At 34.8% G+C, this 27,220-nt stretch overlaps 4 protein-coding genes across 6 annotated transcripts; all 4 read right to left on the bottom strand.

Moving 5' to 3' along the window:
- Positions 1 to 130: 130 nt before the first annotated feature.
- Positions 131 to 11,571, bottom strand: LOC105568282 (ankyrin repeat domain-containing protein 12). 3 transcript variants are annotated; one of them, XM_012023816.1, is made up of 9 exons: positions 11,019 to 11,571; positions 8,553 to 8,756; positions 6,994 to 7,266; positions 4,303 to 4,436; positions 2,933 to 3,436; positions 2,244 to 2,761; positions 1,611 to 2,148; positions 927 to 1,379; positions 131 to 651 (listed from the first exon to the last, which is right to left on the bottom strand). In XM_012023816.1, exons 1-9 carry the CDS (start codon positions 11,194 to 11,196, stop codon positions 472 to 474), a joined length of 2,982 nt encoding a protein of 993 aa, XP_011879206.1. In that variant the 5' UTR covers positions 11,197 to 11,571; the 3' UTR covers positions 131 to 471. The 3 variants fall into 3 exon arrangements, with proteins under 3 accessions (XP_011879206.1, XP_011879207.1, XP_011879208.1); XM_012023817.1 differs by having other exon boundaries at positions 6,994 to 7,260; XM_012023818.1 differs by having other exon boundaries at positions 6,994 to 7,251.
- Positions 11,572 to 12,236: 665 nt separating this feature from the next.
- Positions 12,237 to 15,579, bottom strand: LOC105568283 (lanC-like protein 2). Its single transcript, XM_012023819.1, has 9 exons — positions 15,474 to 15,579; positions 15,171 to 15,350; positions 14,944 to 15,095; positions 14,424 to 14,571; positions 14,120 to 14,260; positions 13,769 to 13,951; positions 13,542 to 13,688; positions 12,475 to 12,586; positions 12,237 to 12,385 (listed from the first exon to the last, which is right to left on the bottom strand). Exons 1-9 carry the CDS (start codon positions 15,558 to 15,560, stop codon positions 12,309 to 12,311), a joined length of 1,227 nt encoding a protein of 408 aa, XP_011879209.1. The 5' UTR covers positions 15,561 to 15,579; the 3' UTR covers positions 12,237 to 12,308.
- A 1,148-nt stretch (positions 15,580 to 16,727) lies between these two features.
- On the bottom strand, positions 16,728 to 22,442 carry LOC105568284 (argininosuccinate lyase). The gene is made up of 11 exons (XM_012023820.1): positions 21,376 to 22,442; positions 20,374 to 20,484; positions 20,174 to 20,260; positions 19,897 to 19,980; positions 19,697 to 19,828; positions 19,325 to 19,425; positions 19,024 to 19,217; positions 18,590 to 18,789; positions 18,135 to 18,359; positions 17,747 to 17,853; positions 16,728 to 17,673 (listed from the first exon to the last, which is right to left on the bottom strand). The coding sequence occupies exons 1-11, from the start codon at positions 21,394 to 21,396 to the stop codon at positions 17,523 to 17,525; spliced, it is 1,413 nt and encodes a 470-aa protein (XP_011879210.1). The 5' UTR covers positions 21,397 to 22,442; the 3' UTR covers positions 16,728 to 17,522.
- Positions 22,443 to 22,473: 31 nt separating this feature from the next.
- On the bottom strand, positions 22,474 to 24,353 carry LOC105568285 (sulfatase-modifying factor 1). The gene is made up of 4 exons (XM_012023821.1): positions 23,386 to 24,353; positions 23,106 to 23,277; positions 22,806 to 22,989; positions 22,474 to 22,713 (listed from the first exon to the last, which is right to left on the bottom strand). The coding sequence occupies exons 1-4, from the start codon at positions 23,936 to 23,938 to the stop codon at positions 22,558 to 22,560; spliced, it is 1,065 nt and encodes a 354-aa protein (XP_011879211.1). The 5' UTR covers positions 23,939 to 24,353; the 3' UTR covers positions 22,474 to 22,557.
- Between the last annotated feature and the right edge of the window lie 2,867 nt (positions 24,354 to 27,220).

The raw sequence follows: 27,220 nt of genomic DNA, 5'->3' as shown, positions 1-27,220 counted from the left end.
TTGATTATATTAGTATACTTCTTAATTATTACAGAATGACTTCTTAATAGAGACAATAGAAATAGAAAACTGTAATTTTGATAACGCTCTCAGATATTGGAGTTATATAAAATATTATATAGAACTACTGTTACCTAATAAAACTTTTAATTCTATTTCAAAAGCTTCAGAGCTTTTTTCCCATTTACAGTCAAAGTATAATATTGATATAACCATAGTTTCATATCTAATCAAGTCGACACTTTTGTTTTTGTAATTTTTTTTAATCGCGTTGCAATACAATGTATATTTGTAAAATTTCTTGCAGTTTGTTGTGTTGCTGTGATATACGCTTACAATATGAATTTGTAATGACAATAATAATAATGCATATATTGATAGAGATCACAGATTAAAGCCATCATCTTCGTTATCTCGAAGAAAGAGACATGAGAAAAACTGTGTACCAAAAAAATATACGGATATTGTACACTAAGCTGGTAATAAATCAAAATCATCTGAAACATGCACCATGGGAACATGAACGTCTTCTATTTGAGGTGTCGTTTTAGATTCACATAATCCTACTTCTTTCAGTTTCCATTCCCAATGCATTCGTTGAACAGCATGCAAAGACTCTGCCTCATTATGATGTCTCAATAGCATACCTTCCTGAAATTAATCATTAAATATAATAAATATATTAGAAATATTGCAAACAGAGATTTTTACGGAAAAATAAAAGTGATAAAAATTAATTAAATATAATTCTACCATTTATATATATTTGTTCTAAAAATTAATTTTCAAAAGTTTTTACATTTAATCACTACGGATATTATTTGATATTTTCATTAACAAACTTAACTTAAAATTAACCAATAAATCTGCAGTGCAAAAGTACATTCGATAGAAATAATATCTTACATGTATAATTGTATCTTTACCTTAATTTTTTCCCATTTATCGTCCACATCTTGAAGCCAACTTAAGAACAATCTACCGTTATATCTGCTCCTTGCATTTCTATCTTTTTCTTCTTGTTCTGGGGTAATGACATTATACACCTCTTCGTCCTTGAGAATCGTACAAACAGAAAAGGGAAGAGATTGATTGGCGAGTGCTCTCGCCGCTCTACCGTGGACTCGAAGAATCTCTTGTTCCACCGACAGAACCAATTTCTCTTTTTCAACCACATGCTGCATCCGAAGTCGATATCGTTCCTTCTCTTGTTCAACGTACAGATCCTTCATAGCTCCGTGCAAACTAACAGGTGGATTAACATTTGGTTCTTTTGCATTGCCAGCTAACACATATGTACAACGATTCATCAAGTAATCCTTAAAACCTTGAGGAGGTTTTGGTTGAACTGGGAATAAGCCCTTTCGTCTTCTCTCAATCTATAAATATTATAGCTAAATTGAATTAAATGCCGACAAAGATGTAACATACAAATCAGAAGTAAAAAAGCAGTCATTTTCGAGTTTGATAGTTTCTACATCTTCATATAAAGGAAAAGTAATCTTTAAAAATTAACAAATACTCATCAAATCTTGAGCAACTCTGCTATTGTGTGCCAGCCAAAGATTAAACAATTTCATGCACTATTGGAAACTTGAGAGATACTTTACCTGTTTTCTAATATTGAGAAATAGCTGATAACAATTTGTAATTGGTTGATCATGTGGATGAATTTCTGGTCCCGTACTAGTAGCCTCAGCTGCTTCATTAGCTGCAGCTGTAGCTGCAGCCTGTTGTGCTTCTTTACTGGGTTTCATTTTTCTCTTTCTGGGATGAAGGTCGACAGGCGGTGCTGATGTACCAGCATTAGACATTACCGAAGAAGTTGTCGCCGAGATATTCTCCAAATTTTCCATACTGCTATCTTTTTGATTTTTCCCGGCAGCGTCCGTATTTTTGTCTGATTTCTCCATGGCTGTGTTACATTTCGAGATAGTCCCTGTAGTTGCGGATTCCGACGAAGTGGTTTTACTTATGTCAGATCCCACTGTTTCTGGTGTGGGCGAGTGATGCCTTTGTTGTGGTGAGGAATTATTCGAACGATCTATAGTAGTATTAGCTGGTAATGGTGACGAAGTGGAATAGCTCCCGTTACCTGACGAAGGGACAACGTCTTTGGACGTGGAACCATTATTACCATTACCAGTCCTATAACATAATTATAAAAATATGTTTTTACGAATAAGTGAAATTTATTTTGGAGTCGAACAGAACAAACGAACTGAGAATCGAGTCTTTCTAACCTGTGTGAACTTCTCAATACACGTTGATGATGCGTTGATCTTTCCTCTCCGTGCAAAGTCCCACTAAAGTCTTTCTTATCTTCTCCTTTTGTACTAATACTACCTTCCATAGGACTAATTGTATCGCTAGTCGATTGGCTTTGATCTTTCTCGGTCGAATCGTTGCTATTTGAACTGGCGACTACATAGGGCAACTGATGACTCCTATTTGTAACATTTTTACCATTCCTATTGCCCTGCTCCTGTTCCGATGCTGTACTCTGCGGAATAACTATTTTCAAGGGTGGTACTTTAGGAGCAGAATTCGAATCAGCACACTTTGATCGATCCTCTTCGCCGTCAGATTCAGGCAGAGCTGGGGTACTGGTTTTCGCACTTGTCGAACTAGAGGTATTTGAAGGTTTTGGACTACTGGCCATTGAAGAGGCATTAGGACTCTTTCTATCTGCATTGCAACTTGTATTTTGACTTCCTTTACCAGATATCATTCCAGATCCTTGCTTACCAGATTTGATACACTACAAGAGCAATTGAATATTATAAGATATCACTATAGAAAATTTTAATTAAAGTGGTAATTTTTTATTATATTTAATTTAATTGTGATTAAATTAATTTACTGATATTTAGATTTTGTTTAATTATAATTTAATAAATAGTGTACAGTCAAAGGTGATATAGACTTTTACCTTTTCTCCACTATTGACAGTGTTTCTACCAGTACTCTGCCTTCCTGTTGGATTATTTTTCGTGCTTTCCTTTGTGACTTCGGAATCCTTACGCTTTTTTCGTCGATTTTCTTCGTCCTGTTCGTCTGTAGTTTCACCCTCAAAGACACGTTTTGCCGATGGTGAAGACGTTGACACGGCTGATGTATCTTCAGAAGAAGTCAACGGTGCCATCGTCGCCTCAGTGATGGACGTTGACGAGCTACCAATGGTAGACACGTTACCTCCACCACTTTGGCTACCCTGACCATTCGAGGGTTTGCCACTATCTTTATCTTTGTCAGGATTAGGATTTGGAGACGAGCTTGTACCTCTCACCGGCGTCGGCTCTTTCGAGCTTTTGAACTCGTATACATCACCACTGTCAGCGGACGACGACGCATTGCCGGTGCCCGAAGCTGTATTCGAGTTTGTCGACGACACGTTGATCGGCACTTTCGATGAGGCCTCCATTGAGTTTTGACCCTATATTTAATATTTATTAATAAAATTTTCAATTGTCACAGCTAGTTATGACTAAATATGACAATATGATGCATTAAATCTTGCGGGACGCGTCCCATATACGGGATATCTGTGTTTCTAAGTTCATAATTTGTATATTTTTTAAATCTTTATATTCCTGAGATACACTCACTAACAAAAAACGCTAAGCACCCACAAACAAATGCAGACCTGTGGGGATCAGAAACAAAGGGCAGAATAGAATGAATCTGATAGATTTTATGATGCTAAAACTGACCGCAGAATTTCCGCACCACGCAATATCATTAATTTATTATGGGAAAACCTAATTCTTTGAAATATTTCAGTGTCAAAACATCTATTCTGCCTTTTGCAATTAAAACCTAAAATTTTGCAGGCCTGTGTAATTGTTATTCAACTGTGAAATATGTAATAACATGATGGTCTTTATTGCATCCTTCATTAAAGTTGATTCAAATTAATAATACAAGAAGGCATAAAGATATAAGTTAAATGCAAACTAAAACTCTTTAGATTTGTTTTTATAATTATCTATATTTTCTATAATTATTTAAAAATATATTTATTAGATAACTTGCATAACTTATTTAATTAACAACTAGGACTACAAAAATTGTAAATACCACTGCACATACTTTTATAGCTAGTACACTTATTTACCAAGTCAATGTGCGTGCTGATTGTATTGATCAAATATTAGTATTTGATTATTATTAGAAATATTAGTAATTTGATTATGCAGTATTTTTAATGATTGCAAATTTATGTAATTTTCTTCTAATTCATTTTTTATACTCGATATTGCGATTACATAACTAAATTAAATTTTGCCATCGTATCTATACCTGTACGTTCACGTTGCCCTGGCGGGAATTTGAAGTACCACCTCCTTTCTTCTCATCCCTTGCTCCTCGCACCTGGTTGAGTCGGAGCGTCACCCTCGGCGAGCTTCCAGACTGCCCAGTTCCCGATCTGTCAACTATAGAAAAAAATGTTGGGTAATTGTAAAGACACTGACGAAATAACAAAAAATGTTGTGCCACAAAAGTACACATCTTCATGATGTGATACGAGAAGGAAGTATACTAAGAAAATAGAAAGAAGGAAAAGGGAAGAGAAAAGAAAACCAGAGGAATCCAAAAGGTTTTACAGTTGCATTTAGCCAGACCAAAACTTAATCGAGGGAGAAAAACTGGGGAGACGAATTTTTTCGAGATTACAATTCTCAATTCATAATAAGGGATTTTTTATGGGAGTGATTACCTTACATAAAGGTAAAACATCTTTAAATTCTTAGTCAGAAGAGCAGTTTATCCACTATAAATATAATCTTATCCACAATAAATTGAAAATTTTTTCATTAGTTAATTATATATTTTTCATTAGTTAATTAGAATTAGTTAATTATTACTTAATCAACAAATTACAAATTTCATAAATTTTAATGAAACCATTAGTCTGTTCATGTACAATATATAGTCAAACGCTATCAACCATTTTATAATGATATAGTGGACTAATAGTACTGCTTATATGTTTGAATCTTATCAGTTGTAACATTAAAAACTATTAGAGCCTCGATATTTTTGCATTGAGATTTTTGCCTTAAAATGATCACGGAAATTTGTCATTTTCTCAACGGGTGATACGTCTTATCTGGAATTCTTTTATAAGGAAAATACTGGACGCGAAAATTACACCCTGTAAAAGAAAAAGTAAAGTTAATCGATTCATTGAGATATTTTCAAGGCGAGAAAAAATTTCGGAATGGCCGTATATTACACTTTGTATGTTAATAAATATTAGTTCCTCTTTCTGAAATACAATAGAACTAATAATAAAATAGTAACAAATACATATGCAGAACTACAAATTTCTAAGTTTTCCCATTTAGGAGAAAAAAATCTCCAACAATGCTATTTTTGAGATATTTCTTAGCGAATCCCTCCTTAATCAGCATAGAACATAATTGTTTATCGATGAACTAATGTTCAATTCCATCATATATACCGTCGATGATCGTCAAGTACGAGGTTCTTACATTTGTCATAAATTGCAAAATGGTATGTTGCTGCGCTGCTGAGTTAGACTTCTTTCAAAGGTGCGATCACCCTGTTGATGTCGATGGACACAGTCAGTAAGCGCAAACGTGTCTCGCGTACTTGCTAGTCAGCATTCTCCCCCCTCTCTCTCTCTTCACTCCTTCCTTTACTTCTCCCTCTCTTCGTCAACTCGTTTTCTCTCCGTCCTTCCTTCCTTACCCGATGCCGTTCTTCCTCTCGCGCTGTCTGCCTCTTTGTATTATTTTGCTCTTTCCCTCCCTCGTCTTTGTCGATTAAACGAGACCCTCGGTTCCTTTAAGATTTACCTTTGGTTCACGTGTCAAGGACCAACGCAATACTTAACGCACGATGCACACAGTTGTGGAGAAGTTAAAAGCATGAGCTTGGCCACGTGGTCGATCGACTTGTCGAAAATTAATTGCGCCAAGAAAAAGAATTCGGAGTCGATGTGCCGCAGTCGCGTTAACGCAGACGCTGGTACACGTATCACAGCGCCGCAGCTAACTGCTTAGCTGCGTTACACTGTGCAACGAGGGCAAGCACATGCGGAGAAGAGGAAACGGCCCCGTGGTCGTTCACTCACGAGACCGTCTGAGCGACTGTGTCGCCGCGTCTCCGTCTTTAGAGCCATCGTGGCGAATGATACCGACCTAATTCAACGCGACACGTCACTTTCCGAAAATATGTCATCTTTCATTAAACACCTCTCGTCTTTGTAGGCCATTATTGCCGATCAGGACGCTAATCGGTTCAAATACAGTTAAAGGATGTTACAATCAATCACCATTGTCATCATACCGATTGCTATCTTGACTAGGAAACGTTCCCAAGTCTAAATCGTATGAATCTATACAGATCTGTAATTTGGGTCACAAAAAAAGTGAAATTCAACGTTATTAAGTTCTATCCCTTTGCGATACAAGGACAAACAAATATACCGGAATTTTATGGTATCACCGGATCATTGACCATGTATTATTTTGTCGGTTCTAGCCTTTCTAGCAAAATGTTTATAGTAACATTGTGGACATTGTAACAGCACATTCCTGAGACTATATCAAGTAAAAAAAGTCCTGTACTACTTTTCCCTCTGACAAATAGTTATCGAGATATCATAAGCTAAACATTGAAAAAGTTATAAATTTTCTCTTGAATATCTCAAAAAGTATTAGGCAGATAAAAAAAATGTTTCCGATAAGTTGTTCATATTAATTAGTAGCATAAGATAGTATAATAAACAATAGGGGGTTTCATTTAAAAAAATTAAAGGTGATCTTCGCGTGACCTTCAAATGACTATCCAAGGTCAAGTCAATGGCACCACCTTATAGGAGAATGTGTTAAATTTTGAACATAGAAGGGCTATGTTTCGTTTGAATTAGAAAAGAAAATTAAAAATTGTAACCTTTCTATGTTGAAACGAAAAGTTAATCAAAATCAATAAATCTACGAAGTTTAAAAGGAGGAAACTCACCTTTATTTTGCGGTGGTGTTCTCCGCATCTCACAGAGGGCTCCACTGTCCTCAGCAACGTGCGATGCAGCTGTTGGGGTACTTTCAACTGCGGGTTGCTGTTGCTGTTGGTACTGTGTTTGATGTTGGTAGGATTGGTGTTGCGTTTGCTCTTGTTGCTCGTTTGACGGCGCTGCTGTCGCCGCTGCTGCTGTCTCAGCAGGAGAGCATAGGCTCTTGGGAGCGGCTGTTGCACTCTCTTTAGGTGAAGCAGCAGCGTCTGCAATGTCTGTTCCTACAATGAGTTCGAAGGATCTCCCTGTCGAGTTCTTTTGAAGTTTTTTTCAAGGAACGCTAGTGCAAATGATCGCGATATGACGGCTCTATCGGTTACTTTCAGCATGGCATAATGGCGCGACAGTGGAAGGTTAGAACACAGTTTCACTGACCGATTCACTCAATGGTACTAGCGCGATATCACAGGCTCTCCGGTCGCCGGAGATTTCTATGAGTAATATATTTATTTTTGGAAATTCGGCGAGACCTTCAGTGAGAACTCACAGTGTCATCGCGGTATCACTTTGCGTTAGCAGTCGATGTCATCGCGATTGTCAAACTTGCCTAGGTGCAATTCGCGCAACCCCTCGTGTTCCTTCCAGTCTTACAGCTAGTCAATTTTAATTGGCAGGAATTAATTACTCGCGCGAAAATATCGCGGTGCTCGATTGCTTCGACGTGTGACAGACGAATTGCCCGTACACTCCCGTCCACTATAATACAACGTCGATACGAAAGTCCGGCAGTATTGCAATTTCTCGTCCTCGCGATTCAATCGATGTCACAATATTCGATCACTAATCCCACCCCCCACCCCCCGCCCCGCCCCGTGGATGATTGTATCGTCGGCGATACAAAATATCAAACCTGACGATTCTCGCGAAACTAACAAGAGGATTGTCATGCAGGAGCAGACCCGACTCGATTTAAAGCACGTACAGCGACATCTAACGGCCTTGCCGAGAAATGTCTATATACGAGCGTTGCCCAGCATATACGCGATCACGCCTTCTACGCGAACTGGTGGCCATGTTGCGCGGCGCGACAACAACGCTCGATTCAGGCACCGCCTCTCTCTGCTCTACCGCCCGTTATGTACAATGACGTGCCACACATAAGCATTTGCACGCGCATGTTACTGACCACAGGGCCGTTCCTAGAGAGGACCCGAGAGGCGCAGGCCCCTATTCTGGGGGCCGATTACGGTTTTTGGGTGAGCTCACTCACCTTTCACATTTTCATCTCACGCGACTTCGTTCGTTTCCAATTACGGTTGTGTCGAGTGAAACTGCGAGATCGCTAGGCACTTCCGGTATATTAATCTCATATTTTCACACTTTCACGCCGAAAAAAGTAAGGTTATGGCAGAGAACGAGACAAATTTACGTCTCTCGTTCTCTCTATTTTAATTTAGGATAAAGTTCCGAATATGTGAACCCTCCGATTTTTTTGAAACTGCACGATTTTGTGTATTTTTGAACGCTGATTTCAACTGGTTGCAATGTCTATATCATTTCAACTTACCATTTATTTCCCTAGATGCACCTATGTCATAGCCGTTCACAATCATCTGTCGTACTCGAAAATCCTCCTTGCGACTGATTGTTGTCTGGACAGGGGACTCTCCATTTTTATTCGACCAACGACCCTTTGCACCACGCTGTTGTTGCAACGATGATGCTCTTGAAGAGGTATTTGTTACACTTGTATTTTCCGGACGATTTCCACCTAGTAACATCAAATATTGTGAGTATTGAAACCATATTTAGCTCCCCCCCCCCCTGCCTGGTCGAAATAAGGAAACAACTAACACACAATTATGCGCAATTTTTTAAAATAAGCTTTCATATCCTGCAAATAAAACATTTTGAGCCTGTCCCACTGAGCAAGAAATTAACATGTTTTCTGGAGGAGCTAAGTCAACGTCGACTCCAGAGCTCATTAAAAAAATAGCTCGGGATTGTGCCCTGGTTTTTCATTTTGTGGGAAGGCCAGCTGAACAGTACAAAGTATATTTTCGAATTTGTTTGCTCAAAATTGCAAATAAACAATAGTCCACGTCCACAATCAAGACATCGTCATAATGACCTGTCCGCAAAATTAATTACTGTACGTTTGCACTTTGGAATTAGCAAATTTGAAATCTTACATATTTCGAAAGAGCACAGAACATTTTGATATCATATTGCAATTACCATTCACTGATAAGCAGTTTGAGCAACAAACTAGTACATTGTAATAGGTACAGGTTTCTTTTGTGACGATAAAGAAGTTAATTTTAAAAGTGAATAAATTATTACAATAAATTAACATTTAATTGTGCCATATACTTAAACTTTTAATGGTGGGGTACCAGAATCAGAGGTCTGACCTTATATTATACTCATATTCATTTATTATTTTCAGAAAAATGAAACCATTGTTTAAATCATGAAGTGCAGCATTATATACAGTCAGACAACAAGAAGAAAATGTTGCATGCTCGATCAATGTCGAGTGAGTAAGACAATAAAAATCCGGTATGGTATGTTTCTATCAGTTTGATATATTAGAGTAAAACATATAAAATTAGATATTGATTTTTGATTGAATTTTGAAGTATACATTTTGATATTAAAATGCATCTAAAGTTTATTACTCTCAAAATATCCTGATTTCAAATTTATTGCTTACTGTTTAACTCAATAAGATAAACCGAAAGTGTGCCGATACTACAAGAGAAATATGCATATACGAGAACAATATATTAAGCAAATTACTGTATTGCAGATTGTGGTATTAAAGTGCTTCTTGAATTTGCTCTTAAAATATATCTTATCGCTTCTTGGGGTCAAATAGGAGATCATCGTCCAAATTATTAATAATTTGTTATTTCCTGCGTAATACACGCAACAGTGAGAGCAAGATAAAATTATTGTTCTATCAGTTTAAAGCCGGTATCAGACTATACGGGTTGAGATTGAGATTAGATTGAAATTTGACCAATCAGAGTAAAATTCATAAACTTGAGATTAGTATAAGCTTTACTTTGATTGGTCAAATTTCAATCTGATCTCAGTCTCAACTCGTAGTCTGATACGGGCTTAAAGTGAAAAAGCAAGTAAGAAAAATAGATGCGTGTCCCTAAATTTTTTGAAAATACATACGTTGTAAAAAATTCATTGCGCAAAACGTTATAAAGTATTTAATTTGTCCATTAAAACACCAATGATTGGTTACAAAGAAATGCTTCTGTTAGGCAATGAATTTTATCAAAATTATATCATCTTTTAGGTCCTTCAGATAAAATCTTTAAGATCATTGTTTTTCGACTAGGAGTTCACTGGCGATCGGTTTAAATTGTTGAAAAGATGCAACACTTAAAACTTGCTCGAACGATGGAGGTTCTTTCGCGATGTCACTGCATTGACAACGTTAACATTTCCCCTTTTACGTGCATCTTTTGACCATCGGTCATCGTGTCCGCGGTCGAACCTTCATTTAACCCGCTTGTCAACTGCACCTGCACGGTTGGTACACCTGAACATGTGAGCAGGCAGGGTGGCAAGATTCATTCGAATGAAGGAACTAGACCTTCCGCATTCCTTCGCTTTTCCCGCATAAAGACGCATATAGATGACATGAGATTACGCAGCTATGCAATTACCGCAAAAATGCAAAGCGTTCGATCATGGACAACGAGTCGATAAACGTAACAACTGACGATGCGATATAAGGTAGTGTCATAGGTTATTGCCATCGCCGTTGGCCTGTGACAACTCGTCTTAAAGGCGGTCAGAGGATGATTTTGACGAGCTTGCGTCGCAATTAATTATGTGAGAATCGCACAGCGCGCGTCATCGATACGATCGGATCGGACGGTCGGGGAAAAGCGCGCGCAATTTTACGGCGTGGTATCACCGTCGCGGGCCCACGCTTCTTGCCGCGCTCGTCGCTCGTGCACTCGCTCTCTGTCACTTTTTCCCTCCTTTTTTTTTCTTTCGCTCTCACCTGATACCATTTCCTGAGAAGTCATTTGCAAAAGTAGCGCGAGTTGTTGCCGCTCGGACATGGGCGCTGAGTAATATTCGCGGATACGACTGTTACCGCCTGCGGGCATTCCGTCTTCATAATTCATGTAACTTGCGGCACAAAAAACGTAGATGTTAACGTGCAAGTGTGCAGACATAAAACGCGCACTCGTGCAAAAAAAAAACGCACAGACGTGGATGTCGCGTGTATGCGGTCCCGCCGCGCGGTTGAACCCGCCACGAACGAAGATAACCTTAAAAACGCGCGGTCGGTTCACGCCATTTTGACCAACCGAGCTTGCACGGGATCAACAATAATGATGGCAACGACAAAGCGCGGCCACGCACGCCGCCACGGCCGGTGTTCGTACACGGTATACACACAAAAATGCACGTAGCGTGCGATTCACGGATTGTCGTTTCCCGGGCCAATGATTTGATTTCACAACATGACATGTGTATGCGTGCGGGGTCTTCACTTTGAAAACGAGATTCGCGACACTGATTCCGGGACATGGTGCGCAATATGACGCAACATGCATATGGTGCATGTCTCGGGCCTGTGTATTGGCACACTTGTGTGCCGCGTCGCATCCGCGGGAATATTCAAGCTCGTAACGCAGCTTGGCCCGGCTCTTCTCATTTTCCGGTTAAATGTTAACCAGAGTCGACTACCTGTCTCTTCTTAGATAATAATATAGAAACAGATGGAGAGTCGACTAACCTCCAGTTAACAGTTAACTAGAAAAGGAACAACCGGGCCTGAGCGCCACTTTAACTAAACTCCGGTTAAATTTAATCGTCGATTCCAACCAGACCCAGTAAACGTCAAATAACAGTCACGTAACATCAACAATGTTGTAATTTCCTTTTCAACGATATAAATATGATATAACGCGCGTGTTATATTATAATACATTTATAATGTTGAGTGAGAAAATGTAATGTTGATGTTATGTAACTGTTACTTGCCCTAGTAGCGCAATATATCAGCGCAATATTGGGAAATAATGTAAATCTAGTATTCCCAATATTGTAAGATGGACGCTTTTTCTTATTTAACTAATATTGTCTATTTAGCAATATTGGTCAAACATTGCATCAATCTGTATTGATGCTTATAGACATTCTGTATATAACATTTATGCATATATTTTACAAAAGAACGAGGAATATAACATATTTATGGAATATATGAACTTAAGTTTAAAAATAATATATTATTTAAAAATATTTAAAGAGCTTTGTCAGTTTTTTAAATAATCCTCATTTAGATATCGTATGTTGGAAATTTCATTAAATGTGGTTGCTGCATATCTAATAAGAAATAAATAACACCAGCAAGACCTGAAAATACAAATAATAAATATATAGCATTGTGTAAAACACTCTAGGATAATATTTCCCAATGTTATTATTTTAAATAATTGATTTACCTTCAAATAAAGAAAACGGTCTATCAGGAACTCGATTTTGATGTGATCCATACGATCCATCTTGAAAACACCACTCGGCAAACTTACAAGCCCGATATAAATATTTGATATCCTAAAATGATGATATAATGAAACATTCATATTCTATCATTTTTATTTTCTGGATCCCTACTATTTTCGTTTGAATAATCTTCTTTCTGTAAACTATTAGATTGTTCGAGAAAGTATGAATTTTTTTGTTAAAATTTTGTTGCACTATTTTAAACCATTTTTATTAAACGTCTTGCAAAATGCACACACATCTTCAAAGTTAACATCGTCAAAATTATGCGCTTTAAATCTAACAAACTATTTCCGAACAATTAACTTGGAATAGCATAGCATCGTCACCTCATATACTTTATAAATTTCTGCCCTTCCAGAGTATTTTTCTCTTCTGTGAAAAAAATCATGCGCCGAAAATGCACGTGCTTTCTTGTTCCATCTTCGTAATAACAAAAATCATGAACTCAACCAAACATTTATTATATAACATGTTGAAATGTTTCCAAAAACTAACATATAATATTGAATATTTTCAGACTTTGAAACAATTTATGCAATGGAAACATCTCTTGGAACTCATGTACTTCTCGGACAACCCAATAGAATTTGTTTCCTGTTTTATTATTATATGTTTGCCATACAACTGTATAATGACAGCATGAAGAAGCAAATAAAAGGTAAAATATACAAGATTTCTATTTTATATAGTGTATACTACTAGAATAAGAGTTATAATTGAATAACAATTTTAAAACAGGATATAGTTTAAATCACTTCTAAATTAGAATTTTTACTATGTTTTTTATTTAGTTACGTGTTGATAATTGTAATAAGACATTTCCAACTTATCATAGCATAAATTATAAATAAAATACAGCTATTTGAAAATTTTGAATATCTTTAATATATGTATATGAATTATAATTGTATTTTTTTAAATGTATCTTGAATAAATGTATGAGAGTTAATTAAAGTCTCACATATTTATACGTTCTATAAATATTCAAGAAATAATATCAAACCTTTGTTTGTTGGAATAAATGTATGAAAGCATAACCATTGCCAGCAACACCATGACAAATACTATATCCTTTTTTTAATAGTCCTCGTTTCCATATTACCTCTCCGCATTGTATTGCAGTCTCTAAAAATGTTCCGTCTTCAAACACCTGTTTACATAAACAATGAATACTTAGATATTTTCTACTTAAATATTAATTTGATAAATTCTATATAAAAATTATACAACCTTATAAGCCAAACAAAACAATGCAGGCATCCCAGGTGCTCCATGACACCACTGTACTAATTTATCAGAAGAATTGCCTATTGAAGAAGGGAAATTTCCAGAAGGAAATTGCAATTTTTGAAGATAATATAAGGATGGTTTTATGTAATCGTCAATCTGTACTTGCGTTAAATATTGCCGCGCCTAAAAAGAGAAAAAATTTATATTAGAAAGAATAACAGAAACGTAATATGCTTTTTCAAATACATATTAAAACGATAAAGTAGCAAATATTAAGAGAGAATAAAATAATATAATTTTTCACATAGTATCATTTTTTGTAAAATACAACTTTTATAATGCACAACGTACCTGCAATAACAAATATAATATGCCTGCTAATCCATGAGCAGGACCAATATATTCTTTATCATGCCAAGAATACATTAAAGGTGATTGGCTATGATTTGACAAAGAATATGATATTCCAGAATTAATTATAGAAGAGACAACCTATAATTTAAAAATTATACAAATGAGATTTTTATTGTCTCTATAATAGGGAAGAAATAATGAATAAATTTCATATTTTCATCTTACTTTTAATATAAATCAATTAATATATATATGTATATATATTTTTCTTAACAATCTTATATAAAATTTCCAACAATACCTTTTTCATAAAATCCTCTTCTATAGGAGCTGGAGATATATTTGCATTCACATAGAGTAATCCAGCTAGATATCCAGCTCTCCCATATAATAATTCATCAGGAATATTACTGTGTTTGTTCAGAACGTCAGTAGATAAAGATTTCAACCTATTAATTAAAAAATTAAAGTTTATGTTTAACTGTATATCAGTGTTGCTATAAAGTAATTATTTACTAAAATTAATACATAAATAAACGCATATTAAAATAGTATACATATAACAAAATTATTTTTACTTAACGAAACTAATAATAATGATTGCTATTTTATTATTGCCAGTGATTTAAAATATTTTATCATTAAAAGTTATATTGATTATAAAAATTTGTTTACTGTTCAATAAAGCAGCAATGATTAAAACTTATTTGCACAAGTGATTTAAATAATATGTATACAAAATATCTACAAAATTATAAAAATGTTAAATAAAACTGCATAGTTTTACATTTTCAAAAATGTTTTGAATATTACAAAATTACTTAAGAATTAATTGTTCTGCTTCTTTTTTCTTTTCTTGTGATTGTAATATAACTGCTGTTAATGCTAATGGACCTACAACACCAGTCAGAAATGTGATCTTATGCCTGCTTTTGAATTCTCTAGCACATTTTTGTAGTATTTCTGTTGCCATCTGTAGACAAATTATTAAATCAATATGACATCTGACTTTAAATTAGAAAAGAGCATATTAAAATTTCATAATTACATTAGTATACACAGAGTCATTGTAATATTTCCCATAAGAATACAAAGCATATGCAATTCCTGCTTGTCCAGTATATACAGAATAATCATCGCTGTTGAGCCATTCCCGTTCATTTGTTTTCAATAATTCTATAAACTTTTTAATTTCTGATGTTAATAAAGATTTAAAATCATCATGAATCTGAAAAATAATTCGCCTTTATCCAACAAATATTTTGTAAATGTCTTTTAAAACATTTGATTATTAATAATTTTGAACATTTATTCAATTATAAAATAGTAAACATGAAAAACTTTTTCGTACCATATTAGTATCATTTCTGACTATTTTAGAACTAACAGAAATGGAATAATCCTTAAAGAGATTGTTGTAATTCTTAGTGGCATCCATACTCGCGCAAAGTTTTTATAACTATTATTCCTTTCCAATGTAGTAAAATACACGTAGTAAATTATCAAACGCTCTGAAATTTTATATTAAAATTAGAATATGTACAGATCCATAATACGTTGTTAAAAAATACGTCTCTATTTATTTTGAAGATTTTCAAGCAATTAAACTATAAAATTACACAGATTTACAACAAAAACATTATTATTTATAACACAAGATTTTTCTTACAGGTTTGTGGATGCTGCATATGATATTGTAAGTTAAATTTCTCCAGCACCTCAGGTTTCTGATAATTGAGATATGTATTGAGATTTAAAATGACCTTTTTTCATTATTTGAAATTGTGTTGTAAGATAAGTTGATGTTATCTTGAATCGAAAATCATAACTGCATTATTTACCTCTTGTAAAATACATTCTGTTTATTCCTGTATCGTACTTCTAACTGTATTATGGGCCGGTTGTTCCAATCTTATTGTAGGCTAACTTATAATAGTTAAATCATATGTATATCTTTGTTTCTCCTTTAAATGAGTCAAAGACCGATACATAATTTAACTATTAGCTTACCAAGAGGTTGGAAAAACTGGCTCTAGGAAGGTTACAAAATAAAGTTTTGCTGTGGAAAGAATTTATGCGAAATACATACTAAGGTCAGGTTTCACCAACGTCGCTGAACTTCAAGCTTAGCTTAATTCTTTCTTTGTCTCTTTACAACTGTTACTCTAGAGAGAGACAAACACAAATTAAGCTAAGATTAAAGTCAAGCAACATTTGGTGAAACCGGGCCTAAAAGAAAAATCTTGCTTTAATGTATGCGCACACATTAATAGCATACATATCTATTCATTGTCAGACGAGAAATTTGCTATCACAAAACTTCGTATTTAAATCCTTCATGATGTAGCTAAAATATGAAATAAGAAGTAATGAATTTTAAAGGGGATGAATAATACATTTATAGTTTTTATCAGATCTTCAAGATGATGCTAACTTTTTACAAAATAATTCGTGTAATTTAAACATTACACTGAAACGATGTCTGACACACATAAAACTTACTTATTTCTTTAATCTGACGTACTGGTGAAAAGTAGTACGCGTGGTATCATCAGCATTCATAAAACTGTAAGACAATATCAGCTCACGAAACTAAATATTTTTATACGTTTGAGTTGTCCTCGTATATTTCAATATGCGATTACATACAATTATAGAAAACCATAATTACGAAGGAAAGGAATTTTCTTACCAAATTGGATGAAACTTTATATATTTCGTTGCGTGGAAACTTCAAATTGCAATGTCATAAATTGTGTGAAACGGTCGATTCTATCTTCAGTTATATTTATAAGCATTTGTTAAAGTAAGGTTAAACAAGTTCAGCGTTTTAGCTTAGAAATATGGGCTCTGCATTCTACTGAGATATTCACTCATATACTTATGCAAAAGAGAATTGGTTAAGAGTGTGACGAGAACTATCAGCCTATTTCTTTATATCCTTATGTTATCCCAGTTACGAATATAAACAACTGTCTTTAAAACAATTGTACTTATGAGCTATATTCTCAATATTCACCTTTAGTTAGTATTGGAAACCTATAGGGTGCATTTGGGGAGTTTATTGTTGCGCTACCAACGCAAACGCTACCAGACTGTTCATAGAACACGCTGGAGCCAATAGCATAGCCACGCTTAAGGTGTATGTACCTACATATTATACATGGTATTATACATAATATTATACAATGGCATTATATATGACAATGGTCTAGTTTACATCGTGCACTTGATAAGCGTATCAAGTAGTAACAAATAATAAGTAAAAATATACTTGATTATTGCTATCATGATATTATACTGGCGGGAAAAAGTAATATAATTTATTCTATTAATAAAATTCCATGTTGTTTCTCTGGCTGCGCTGATAAAAGATAAAATAGTTACTTTAGGAATGTAGTTATTTCATAAATGGAAAATCACGTAGCCAAGATCGCAAACTATTAATCTGCTGTTGCACTGCTTTTAAACTAGTTCCACCTGTAGTTTGGTATTGATCCACGCTGGAGTTGAAGTCCCAAATGCGTGATACGTTATCTTCAAATGCTTCGCTAAAACAAATGTTTACTATTGAATTTTTTTTATCTAATGAAACATGTATTTTTATCGTCACAGATATTGTACCTTATTGTTTTTAATTGTGACACAGTCAATTCTGATATAGATATTCCGTGTGATTCGGCCAGAGAGACAGCCTTTCCAACCAGGTGATGACTTTCTCGGAAAGGGATCTACAAAAGAAATATTTTAACATTATATGATTAGTGTTTGCAATCAATTTTGCATATTTATTAACTTTGTATATCGTATAACAGTAAGCGTTTTGTACGTTTCGGCCATGTGTATAAATTAAAAAAAGTTACATACATGCTTCCTAACGTTATTACATTTACAATTAATCTAAGTACGAGATTGCATTATTATTTGTATTAATTGGTCGAAACATATGATCAAATTTCAATGTATCATCGTACCAATGTGTTCTATTTTCAAGAGAGAAAGGAGTACTTACGCCTTTGGCAACAAGATAATATGCCATGTCGGTTGCAAGCATATCAGAAGTCAAAGCTTTCTTACACTCTTCTGTATTTATTTTCAAGGTGGTTAATGCTTTCTCAGCAACAACGAACATTTGATATAACGTATCGTATGTCTGAAATAATATCTCTTTATCTTCTTGAAGATCTTTGTTGTATGTTGATGGAATTCCTTTCAGTGTTGTCATAAAGCCGGTACACTAAAATTATAATATATGAATAAATACATTTTTAAATATTTTTTCAAAATTGTTTATAAGATATTCTGAAATTGATAGAAAAGACTAAACATATACAACACTCTGTATATCACCAAACAAATATAATGTGTTAAAACTGATTGAGCATGTTAACCAATGGATAAAAAAGTTAAAAATAAAACAATTAAAATAGTTAAAAAATAAGCTTTAACATACATAAAAAAACAAACCTTTCCTAGTAAAGTACCAGTTTTCCCTCGTATTAATTCCATGCAATCCGGATTGCGCTTTTGGGGCATTAAACTGCTACCAGTAGAATATTTATCAGCAAATTTGACGAAATTAAATTCCTGCGTGCTGTATATAATCAAATCTTCACAAAAACGGCTCAAATGCACTGCTGATAATGACGACCAAAATAGAAATTCAGCTAAAAACAACGAAAACCTTAAGCTCTTATAAACTTTGAAATATAAGGTTTCAATAAAGATAATTGCATAGATATCATAATTGTATTAAAATAATCAAACCATTTTTGCAATATAATTCGTCAAAATTCCAGAATACTGTATAAAAGTCTGTACTAGACAATATATTACTATATTATTGAATACATCGCTTATCAGTTTTTATCTGAAATAAGCATTAAACTTGTAAAACATACCAACAAAATCTCGATCTCCAACAGCATGCATACTATTTTGAGTAATTTCGTCGAATCCAAGCTCTGTGGCCAAAAACTGACGATCAATTGAAAAAGGATTTCCTGCTATCGCACCGCTACCAAGGGGTAAAATGTTCACACGTTTACGAACCTCTAGTAGTCTTTCCAAATCTTGTTTCATATACCAAGCGTAGCTACAAAATTTGAGAAATTAATAACAAGATAATGAGTAACGGCGTGTAGGATGGGTTAGAAAACGATGTATGAATTCATACTCAGATAAAAAAATTAATGTTTTTACCTTAGTAACCACTGACTCCATTTAATTGGCTGTGCCCTTTGCATGTGCGTATATCCAGGCATAAGTATATCTATATCTTGTTCCGCTTGAATTATGAGAATCTATATGTAAAATTAGCACATTAATATTTAACTATGTGTTCTAATAAATTACAGAAGTAAACAGACAAGCAGACATGCCTGGACATTTCTATAATGTATTAATTAAGAAATATTATATAGTATAATTATATAAAAAAATTAGGGACAAATATTTGACGATGCTAAAGGATAAGACTACAGACGATATACTTGTAATTTTTAAGGGAAACAAAGCATGACTCCTAAAATGTGGTACCATTATTTCGTAACAGAATGCTATTATTTTATTTACCTCAACAAACTTCTTGACTCTTAATAAAAGCTTATCGATGGATTTTCTAAGCCATAATTTGGTATCGGTTACATTCTGATCATTACGGCTTCTACCAGTATGTAGTTTCTTCCCTATATCACCGATTAATTCCTATATATCCACGAAACATCAGTAAATAATTAAAACGTAAAATAAATAAATATGTTACATCAACATACTGCAAGTCTACGTTCGTTGGCACTGTGTATATCCTCATCTTCGTGATTTATAATAAAATTGCTATTGTCCCATTCATCTTGTATCTAATGAAAAGTTCAAAATTTTTATTCTGATTATAGCTATTTAACATAATATCATATTATCATATGCTAATACAGAAATTATAATAATCAAATCGGGAGTAGATCCCTAATAAGTAAATAATTACCTAAAAATTTTATGTTAATCTTGATTTTATCAAGAGTTGCAACATAAATTTTGAAAAATAGTAGGTACCTGTTTAAAAGCCACTTTTATCATTTGCATCTCTTTCTGCGTGAGGAGATTTATCTTGCAAAGAGCACACGCATACGCTATACTCCCCTGAAAATAATTATAGATAGATCATGTTAGCGTTATTTATAAAATAATATTCTAATCCTATTCATCCACATTTCTATTTATCTTAAAAGTAATATGTTACTACAAAATATTACCTGTATATCTTCAACATACATTCGCTTGTCAATATCAATCGATGAATTTAGATTATGAAAATCAGGATCAACATCTTCAGCAAATCGACCTCCCCACAATTTTTGACAAGTCTTTGTGTCATCACATGCAAAACAAAATTAACATTGTAATCGGTTTCAGCACATTGGACCAAACCGTGCAGCTTCTATCGCCGGTATCAAGGAGTTACAGTGCCTAATCGAAACTACAGAGAAGGCAACGCAAATGGACAGTGAGAGGATTATACAGCAGGACCAGAAGAGTCAAACCGAAAAGTCGAATCCGAAAGATTATACACTCCTAACAGCACTATAGAAAGGTAATTGTTAGAAATCCATTTAATGTACGAAGATCAGACCTCATATCCAATGACGAAAGCGAAAACACCATTAAAACAATCAGGCCTTGCCAAGACCTCGATTAATTCAAACCCTTTTAACTTATTATATCGTAGACTGTGGGTTGCTCATGCTTGAGCTGTCGTTCTTGCCAGCTTAAGGAATCCTTAGGATCTAGATTTGAAAAGTACTCATGTTTCACTGACGCTCTGCACATGTCTATACATATGTATATTTATTTCTTACTTTTTAAAAATATCTTTATCTCTAAAGTAATAAGACAAATTAAATGTTCCAAAAAAATATATGGATATGTATATCTTTGTAACATATGGAATTGCACACTTTTGATAGCATCCTTTTTCTTAAATGTAATTTCATCTGCTTTATTTTTATTTTACTTGTTACTTAAAAGTAGAGTATATAGATAGAAGTATCTTGCAGACAGATAAAAATAGTGCATACTCGGTTTATATATAAACGTTTGCATGCATTACATGATGCAATAGCAAACGTAAATCATTTTAACGCGATAGTAAAAAGAATTCATCATCTGTTTACACAGTAACATATATAAGAATAAATATACATTAATTATGCAGAGTATTATATATTATTATAATTAATTCAAATTCTTTGGCTTACTCGCCGCAGATCTTTATCCATTATTATCCACACTTTTTAACTTCACTGGTGTCTATATGAGAACTATATGAGGAGTTTCGTTTGCGAAATGGAATTGAAGAAAAGCATGACGTCGTTATCGTTCTCGATAACCCTAATGTACAGTTTACATTCGTTATACGATATACATATTAGTTTCTCACTCAACGATAAATGATAATTGTTTTCTTATAAGAGATAGTAATAAAATTAAGTAAATCAAAATCATCATGCCACTAAATTCATATCTTTGAAAATAGAACTACTTGATTTTCAAATTTCTATAGATCTTTCTGTAAAATCTTTTTATAAAGAAAATTGGAAAAATCCCATTTCTAATATACTATACTTCTAGGATTTAGATAATGTTGGTATCTAAATGCAAAAAAATTAATAGTGAGAGTAAAGAATAGTAGTTGCTATTTTTTCTATACTTTTCACAATTCAGTAAAGTCAAGATATGAACAATTGGGTATATTCTAACAATAGAATAGAAGAATTTTCGAAATTGTGAGACACGCTCGCCAGTTCTCACTGATATCTATTTCCTCTTGTTGAATATATTATCCTAGTAATTTTAATTTGTTCTGTGATAAATATTGAATTCGAACCTCGCTATATCCTTTTATCAAAATAAAATCTTTTAATAACTTTAACAATGTTCTGTTACATCTTAAACACTGCACTTAAGTCCTCGCTTTGTCTAACTATATTTCAATGTTGCACAAATAGATTCTAATTATATTTATCTAACAATAATTTAATAACTATTGTACAACAGAGAATATAGCAATATACATTACACGGTAAGGATCAGCGCGGTTTATAGGGGGGAAACAATGTGGCAAATCTACTTGCTAAACAGGCAACAATAAAAGATATTATACTGTCATTTAAGATTTCACACGGATCTCTTCGCGGAATCTAAAGAAACTTTGGTTTATCACACACATACAAACGCAGTCAGTGACTAAAGGTAGTCATTATTTTAAATAGCACAGCAGTCATGCATAAAATAAAATAAAAAGAAATTTTTTACACGTATAATTTCGTGTATACAATTTCTATAATTTTCATACGTATATTACAAGTTTTATGTTTATATTATTCCCATCTTGATATCCCTTTCCGAAATTTTAACACTTACATATTTAAATATTTTATCTACGCTGACACGGCGCATCTAAAACCTAAATTTCCAGCCGATGTGTCGGGTGTGTTTTGACTACGTGCAGCGCATCTATATCTATAGCAATAATTTCTGTGACACAGATAAGAGCCACCTTTCTTTACTTTATCACTACCGCTAGGAGGACCAACCTAAAATATCCAATAAAAATCGTTTTATTATAACATGCAAAATACATGTTATTCGTTACGATAAGCCTTTATTTAAATAAATAAATGCTTACAGGATTCGTTTGGCGATCATGTGAATGCTTCGTCATCCACCAATCTGCTGTCCACTCCCAAACATTTCCAACGATGTTATGCAAACCATATTTATTTTGCGAAAATGTTGTAACTGGTGACGTACCTTTGTATCCATCTTCTTCGGTGTTCTCTGTAGGAAAATTACCTTGCCAAATATTGACCCTGCAACATATAAAATAGAAATTCTTATTACAACAAGCATACGTGGCACACACATGTGACAACATAGATAACACAATTATGACAAGTTAAATTTTATAAATACAAGTTTAATTTACTTGTGCTGATTATTTGGCATCAATTTATTTCCCCAGGGATAGAGTCTATCGGAGAGACCACCGCGGCACGCGACTTCCCATTCTGCTTCAGTTGGCAGTCTCTTCCCCATCCAACCGCAGTAAGCAACTGCGTCGTTCCAGGAGACGTGAACAACGGGATGATCCATTCTGACTAAATACCTTATAATTAATTTGACAATTTAAAGAAAACTTTATATAAAGCCTTTTCTGAACGTGTTTTATAGACAAGGTGTTCAAACTTTTTCAATTTGATACGTACAAGTGATATTTGAATTTGGACCTTCTGGACGTTGCCACGAGGCTTGTTTCACGGGCAACCACCACGGAGCTTGGGCAACTGCCTTACTGATTGTATTTTTTGTGCCTTGTGTCAAAAGACCTTCGAAGACAAAAGAATCCCCAAAATTTTCTGCTTCAGTCACATATCCGGTGGCGTTTACAAAAGCCATAAATTCCTCATTACTCACTTCGAATTTGTCTATGTAAAAATTACTTAATACTACTTCGCGCCTTGGCCCTTCACCGTCCGCCACAAGAACTGGATTGTTCATTCCTACGGAATATGTACCGGCGTTGATCTTAACCATTTTCTTCATTTTCTCCCCTCTTACGCCGGTGGCGTTCGGTTTGATATTATTTACAATACAATATTCTTCCCGGGGATGAAAAATTGACCGTCGGCTCAATTTGCTCATACACTGAGAGCATGAATCCTCTTTCTCGGCATTTATACACAAATAATAATATCCGACTATTATTTGAATTTTATAGAAATAATTCAGGAGTGTCATTTTAGTGTCGAAAAAAAACATTTTTGTTCTAAACTATTTCAATCGCGAGGCAAGTCGCGATATTTTAGCAACAGGTTAGATTCTTTGTATACTTTCCGTACTATGGGCATGTGTTGTTGGCTCCCGATCCAACCACTGGATCGACACGGCCACGTACTATGGGCATCGAAATACGTTCTAACTAGATTCTCTATAAGTCTGGACACCGCAACTTGGGTCGCCATATTCATTTAAATACCGGAAACGCCTATTCGCGGTTGTTTTACAAATAGCGAGAACACAGTTTCTTTGAGCTTAATAATTTTTACCATGGAGTTACAATACATGTATTTATAAATATTTAGTTTTCACATGTACTGGAATACGTGAGATATATACCTAAATTATTTCTACAACCATGTACATATCCCGGGGAAGAAAGACATATATCCAATTTTATTTAATTGTATAAAAAAACGTCAGATATGATAAAATTTGATAACGTTATATTCAAATTTTAATGCACCCATTTATAAGCGTATCAAATCAGAAAAAACGGTATAAACATTTGACTATATCTGACCACATGTGATTTGATATATTTATAAATGGATGCATTAAAATTTGGATATAATCTGATTAAATTTTGTCACATCTGACATTATTTGATACTATTAGATAAAATTGGATACATAGCTTCTTTCTCCGGGATCGGAAAGAATAAAGCATTTTCGGATTCACCATAGGATTAAACACTCGGCATTAGAAAGAAAATGAGAAGAAAAAACCATGTGAACAATTCATTAATAATCTGACAACACAATAAAAAAATAATTAATCTGTTTACTTATTAAATGTTAATGTAAAGATTTTGAAGAATTTTTGTTCGCTTCTTTTAAATAATTATATATAAGGGGCAATACCGTGTAATGTATATTGTTATATTCTCTGTTGCACAATAGTTATTAAATTATTGTTAGATAAATATAATTAGAATCTGTTCGTGCAACATTGGAATATAGTTAGACAAAGCGAGGACTTAAGTGTATTTAATAAAAATATTACCTCAGCCAGGGTTGAGGTAATATTTTTCGCAATAAATTTTCCGTATTACAAAAATTGCCAGATACGGTCAATAAAAATCACTGATGTTATTAATTACTTCTGGCGATTTTTAAAGAATATTCTTATTACTAGTTGATTATAAATATTTAGTTTTCACATGTACTGGAATACGTGAGATATATACCTGAATTATTTTTACAACCATGTATGTGTATATTCCGGGGGAAAAAGACATATCCAATTTTATTTAATTGTATAAAAAATGTCAGATATGATAAAATTTGATAACGTTATATCCAAATTTTAATGCACCCATTTATAGGCGTATCAAATCAGATAAAACGGTATAAACATCTGACCACATCTGATTTGATATATTTATAAATGGATGCATTAAAATTTGGATATAATCTGATTAAATTTTGTCACATCTGACATTATTTGATACTATTAAATAAAAGTGGATATATAGCTTCTTTCTTCGGGATTGGAAAGGGTAAAGCATTTTCAGAATCACCATAGAATTAAACACTCGGTATTAGAAAGAAAATAAGAAAAAAACCATGTGAACAATTCATTAATAATCTGACAACACAATACAAAAATAATTAATCTGTTTACTTATTAAATGTTAATGTAAAGATTTTAAAGAATTTGTTCGCTTCTTTTTTAAATAATTATATATGAGGGGCAATTTGAATTAAATAAATAAAGTTTGTGTTTCTGACAATGTTTTACATTTATAAGTGCTTCAACTTATTTAAATTCCTTAATTTATAATAGTATTTATAACATTTAATAGTATATAGATTAGTTATGTTTCAAGTGCTATGGTATTCGAATATTAATGCGAGCCATTCTATCTTATTATTGCATTAATTCATTGGTCGTATTTTTCCATGGCTTTAATTCTACGTGAAAATGAGTAGGATTTCTTCTATCACGAAGTTTTCACGTACAATGTTGCTATAAAACCATAGACATAAAAGATAGACCCAGCATGTACATTCATTTCCTTAAGAAAAGTTGTCGCGAACATAACAGACAGAGAGGCAAAATAGAGTGGCCGCAGGGGCATAAGAGGGAGCGAGAGACAAAACATTGTGTGCGCAAGTGAATATTTTGTCTCTCGCTCCCTCTCATGCCTCCTGCGGCCACTCTATTTTGCCTCTCTGTCTGTTATGTACGTGACACGTATACTGGGTCTATCTTCTATGACTATGTATAAAACATACATAATTCGATTGTCAGTACTAAGCGAAAACGTAGAAGTATAGCCCGTTTACACGTGAACACCAACGGACAGGGTGCGGCGTATTTGTTATTGTTTTTCGCCACATTCTTTCGATGATTTTTGTCCCCCGCGCGCGCCGCTCGGCAGTGTTTACGTCGCGCCGTCCGCGCCGCCCGCGCCGCGCGCCGAGGTCAACGAACGTTCTCGTGTATCGCAGTAGCATTCGAGCCGCCGCGGCGGATGCCACGGGACAGTGTGCGCGCTCGTTCTCCGCGTAATTAAACGACGTCACGACTGCCCGATCGAGCTTTTCGATTTCGCACGTACCGCGGGACGTCGTCTTCGTTTCTCGGAGCGTTCATTTAACTCGCTATACGGGAAGCGGACCGCCGAATCGCCGTCTACCGTTCGCGCTTGCCGTGCCTTCGGTAGTGTATAAAATGGATTAAATAAATCAAACGTAACGAGGCTCGATTTTTCGTCAACGTGTGCATTTACGTGTTTAATTGCGCGAGCGATATCGAAGTGAGAAGTGAATCGTCGCGCGTCGTTCACTCGACTCGAGTAGTACCGTGCGTGCCGCCAGAAAAAGGTGCCATGTTGGATTATTCGAGAAGCACGACGGACGCGCAGTGCATCGTTCGCCCGCACCGACGGCCACCACGACGCGTTTCACGAAGGCACGCACAACGGCGTTGAGTTCAATCAAGGTAGCAATCGCGTTGATTCGATACTCGTGCGTCGACGATCCACCGAGATCGCGAGAAGCCGGAATCTTCCGTATCGTCGCCGTCGCGCCGCCGTAACCTCGCGCGACGCTAACACACCCGGCCGCGATTTCAGTTCGTGTCTCCTCGCGAGTGTAGAATTTCACGCGTGACGCGCGGCAAGAGAGACGTTCGCGCGAAATCCCGCGTTCACGCCCGCATTCGGTCGCCTTTCTCGGGGAAACGCGCGAGGTGAGCTCCGCGGTCCTTTTCGCCGAAACGTTCCCGCTAACTTGCGCGACGCCATCGATCGCGTTC

The sequence above is a fragment of the Vollenhovia emeryi genome, unplaced genomic scaffold, assembly GCF_000949405.1.
Source record: "Vollenhovia emeryi isolate VEMERY1.0 unplaced genomic scaffold, V.emery_V1.0 DF939130.1, whole genome shotgun sequence".
Lineage (NCBI taxonomy): Eukaryota > Metazoa > Arthropoda > Insecta > Hymenoptera > Formicidae > Vollenhovia > Vollenhovia emeryi.
Note: the sequence above shows the minus strand (reverse complement) of the source record. Positions and strands in the feature narration are given on the sequence as shown.

Bases quoted from the DNA above. Each gene is read 5' to 3' on its own strand.
- LOC105568282 (XM_012023816.1), bottom strand. From the start codon at position 11,196: ATGTCTGCACACTTGCACGTTAACATCTACGTTTTTTGTGCCGCAAGT. The intron at 3,437-4,302 runs GTATAGATACGA...TATTAAATATAG, and splicing joins AGGGCAACGTGAACGTACAG to GGTCAAAACTCAATGGAGGC. The intron at 2,149-2,243 runs GTTAGAAAGACT...ATTATGTTATAG, and splicing joins GTATTGAGAAGTTCACACAG to GACTGGTAATGGTAATAATG.
- LOC105568283 (XM_012023819.1), bottom strand. From the start codon at position 15,560: ATGGATGCCACTAAGAATTACAACAATCTCTTTAAGGATTATTCCATT. The intron at 15,351-15,473 runs GTACGAAAAAGT...ATTATTTTTCAG, and splicing joins TCAGAAATGATACTAATATG to ATTCATGATGATTTTAAATC. The intron at 15,096-15,170 runs GTAATTATGAAA...ATTTGTCTACAG, and splicing joins ATGACTCTGTGTATACTAAT to ATGGCAACAGAAATACTACA.
- LOC105568284 (XM_012023820.1), bottom strand. From the start codon at position 21,396: ATGGATAAAGATCTGCGGCGA. The intron at 20,261-20,373 runs GTAATATTTTGT...AATTATTTTCAG, and splicing joins TGTATGTTGAAGATATACAG to GGGAGTATAGCGTATGCGTG. The intron at 19,829-19,896 runs GTATGTTGATGT...GTGGATATATAG, and splicing joins CCAACGAACGTAGACTTGCA to GAATTAATCGGTGATATAGG.
- LOC105568285 (XM_012023821.1), bottom strand. From the start codon at position 23,938: ATGTTTTTTTTCGACACTAAAATGACACTCCTGAATTATTTCTATAAA. The intron at 23,278-23,385 runs GTACGTATCAAA...TAAGGTATTTAG, and splicing joins TCCAAATTCAAATATCACTT to TCAGAATGGATCATCCCGTT. The intron at 22,990-23,105 runs GTAAATTAAACT...TATATGTTGCAG, and splicing joins ATGCCAAATAATCAGCACAA to GGTCAATATTTGGCAAGGTA.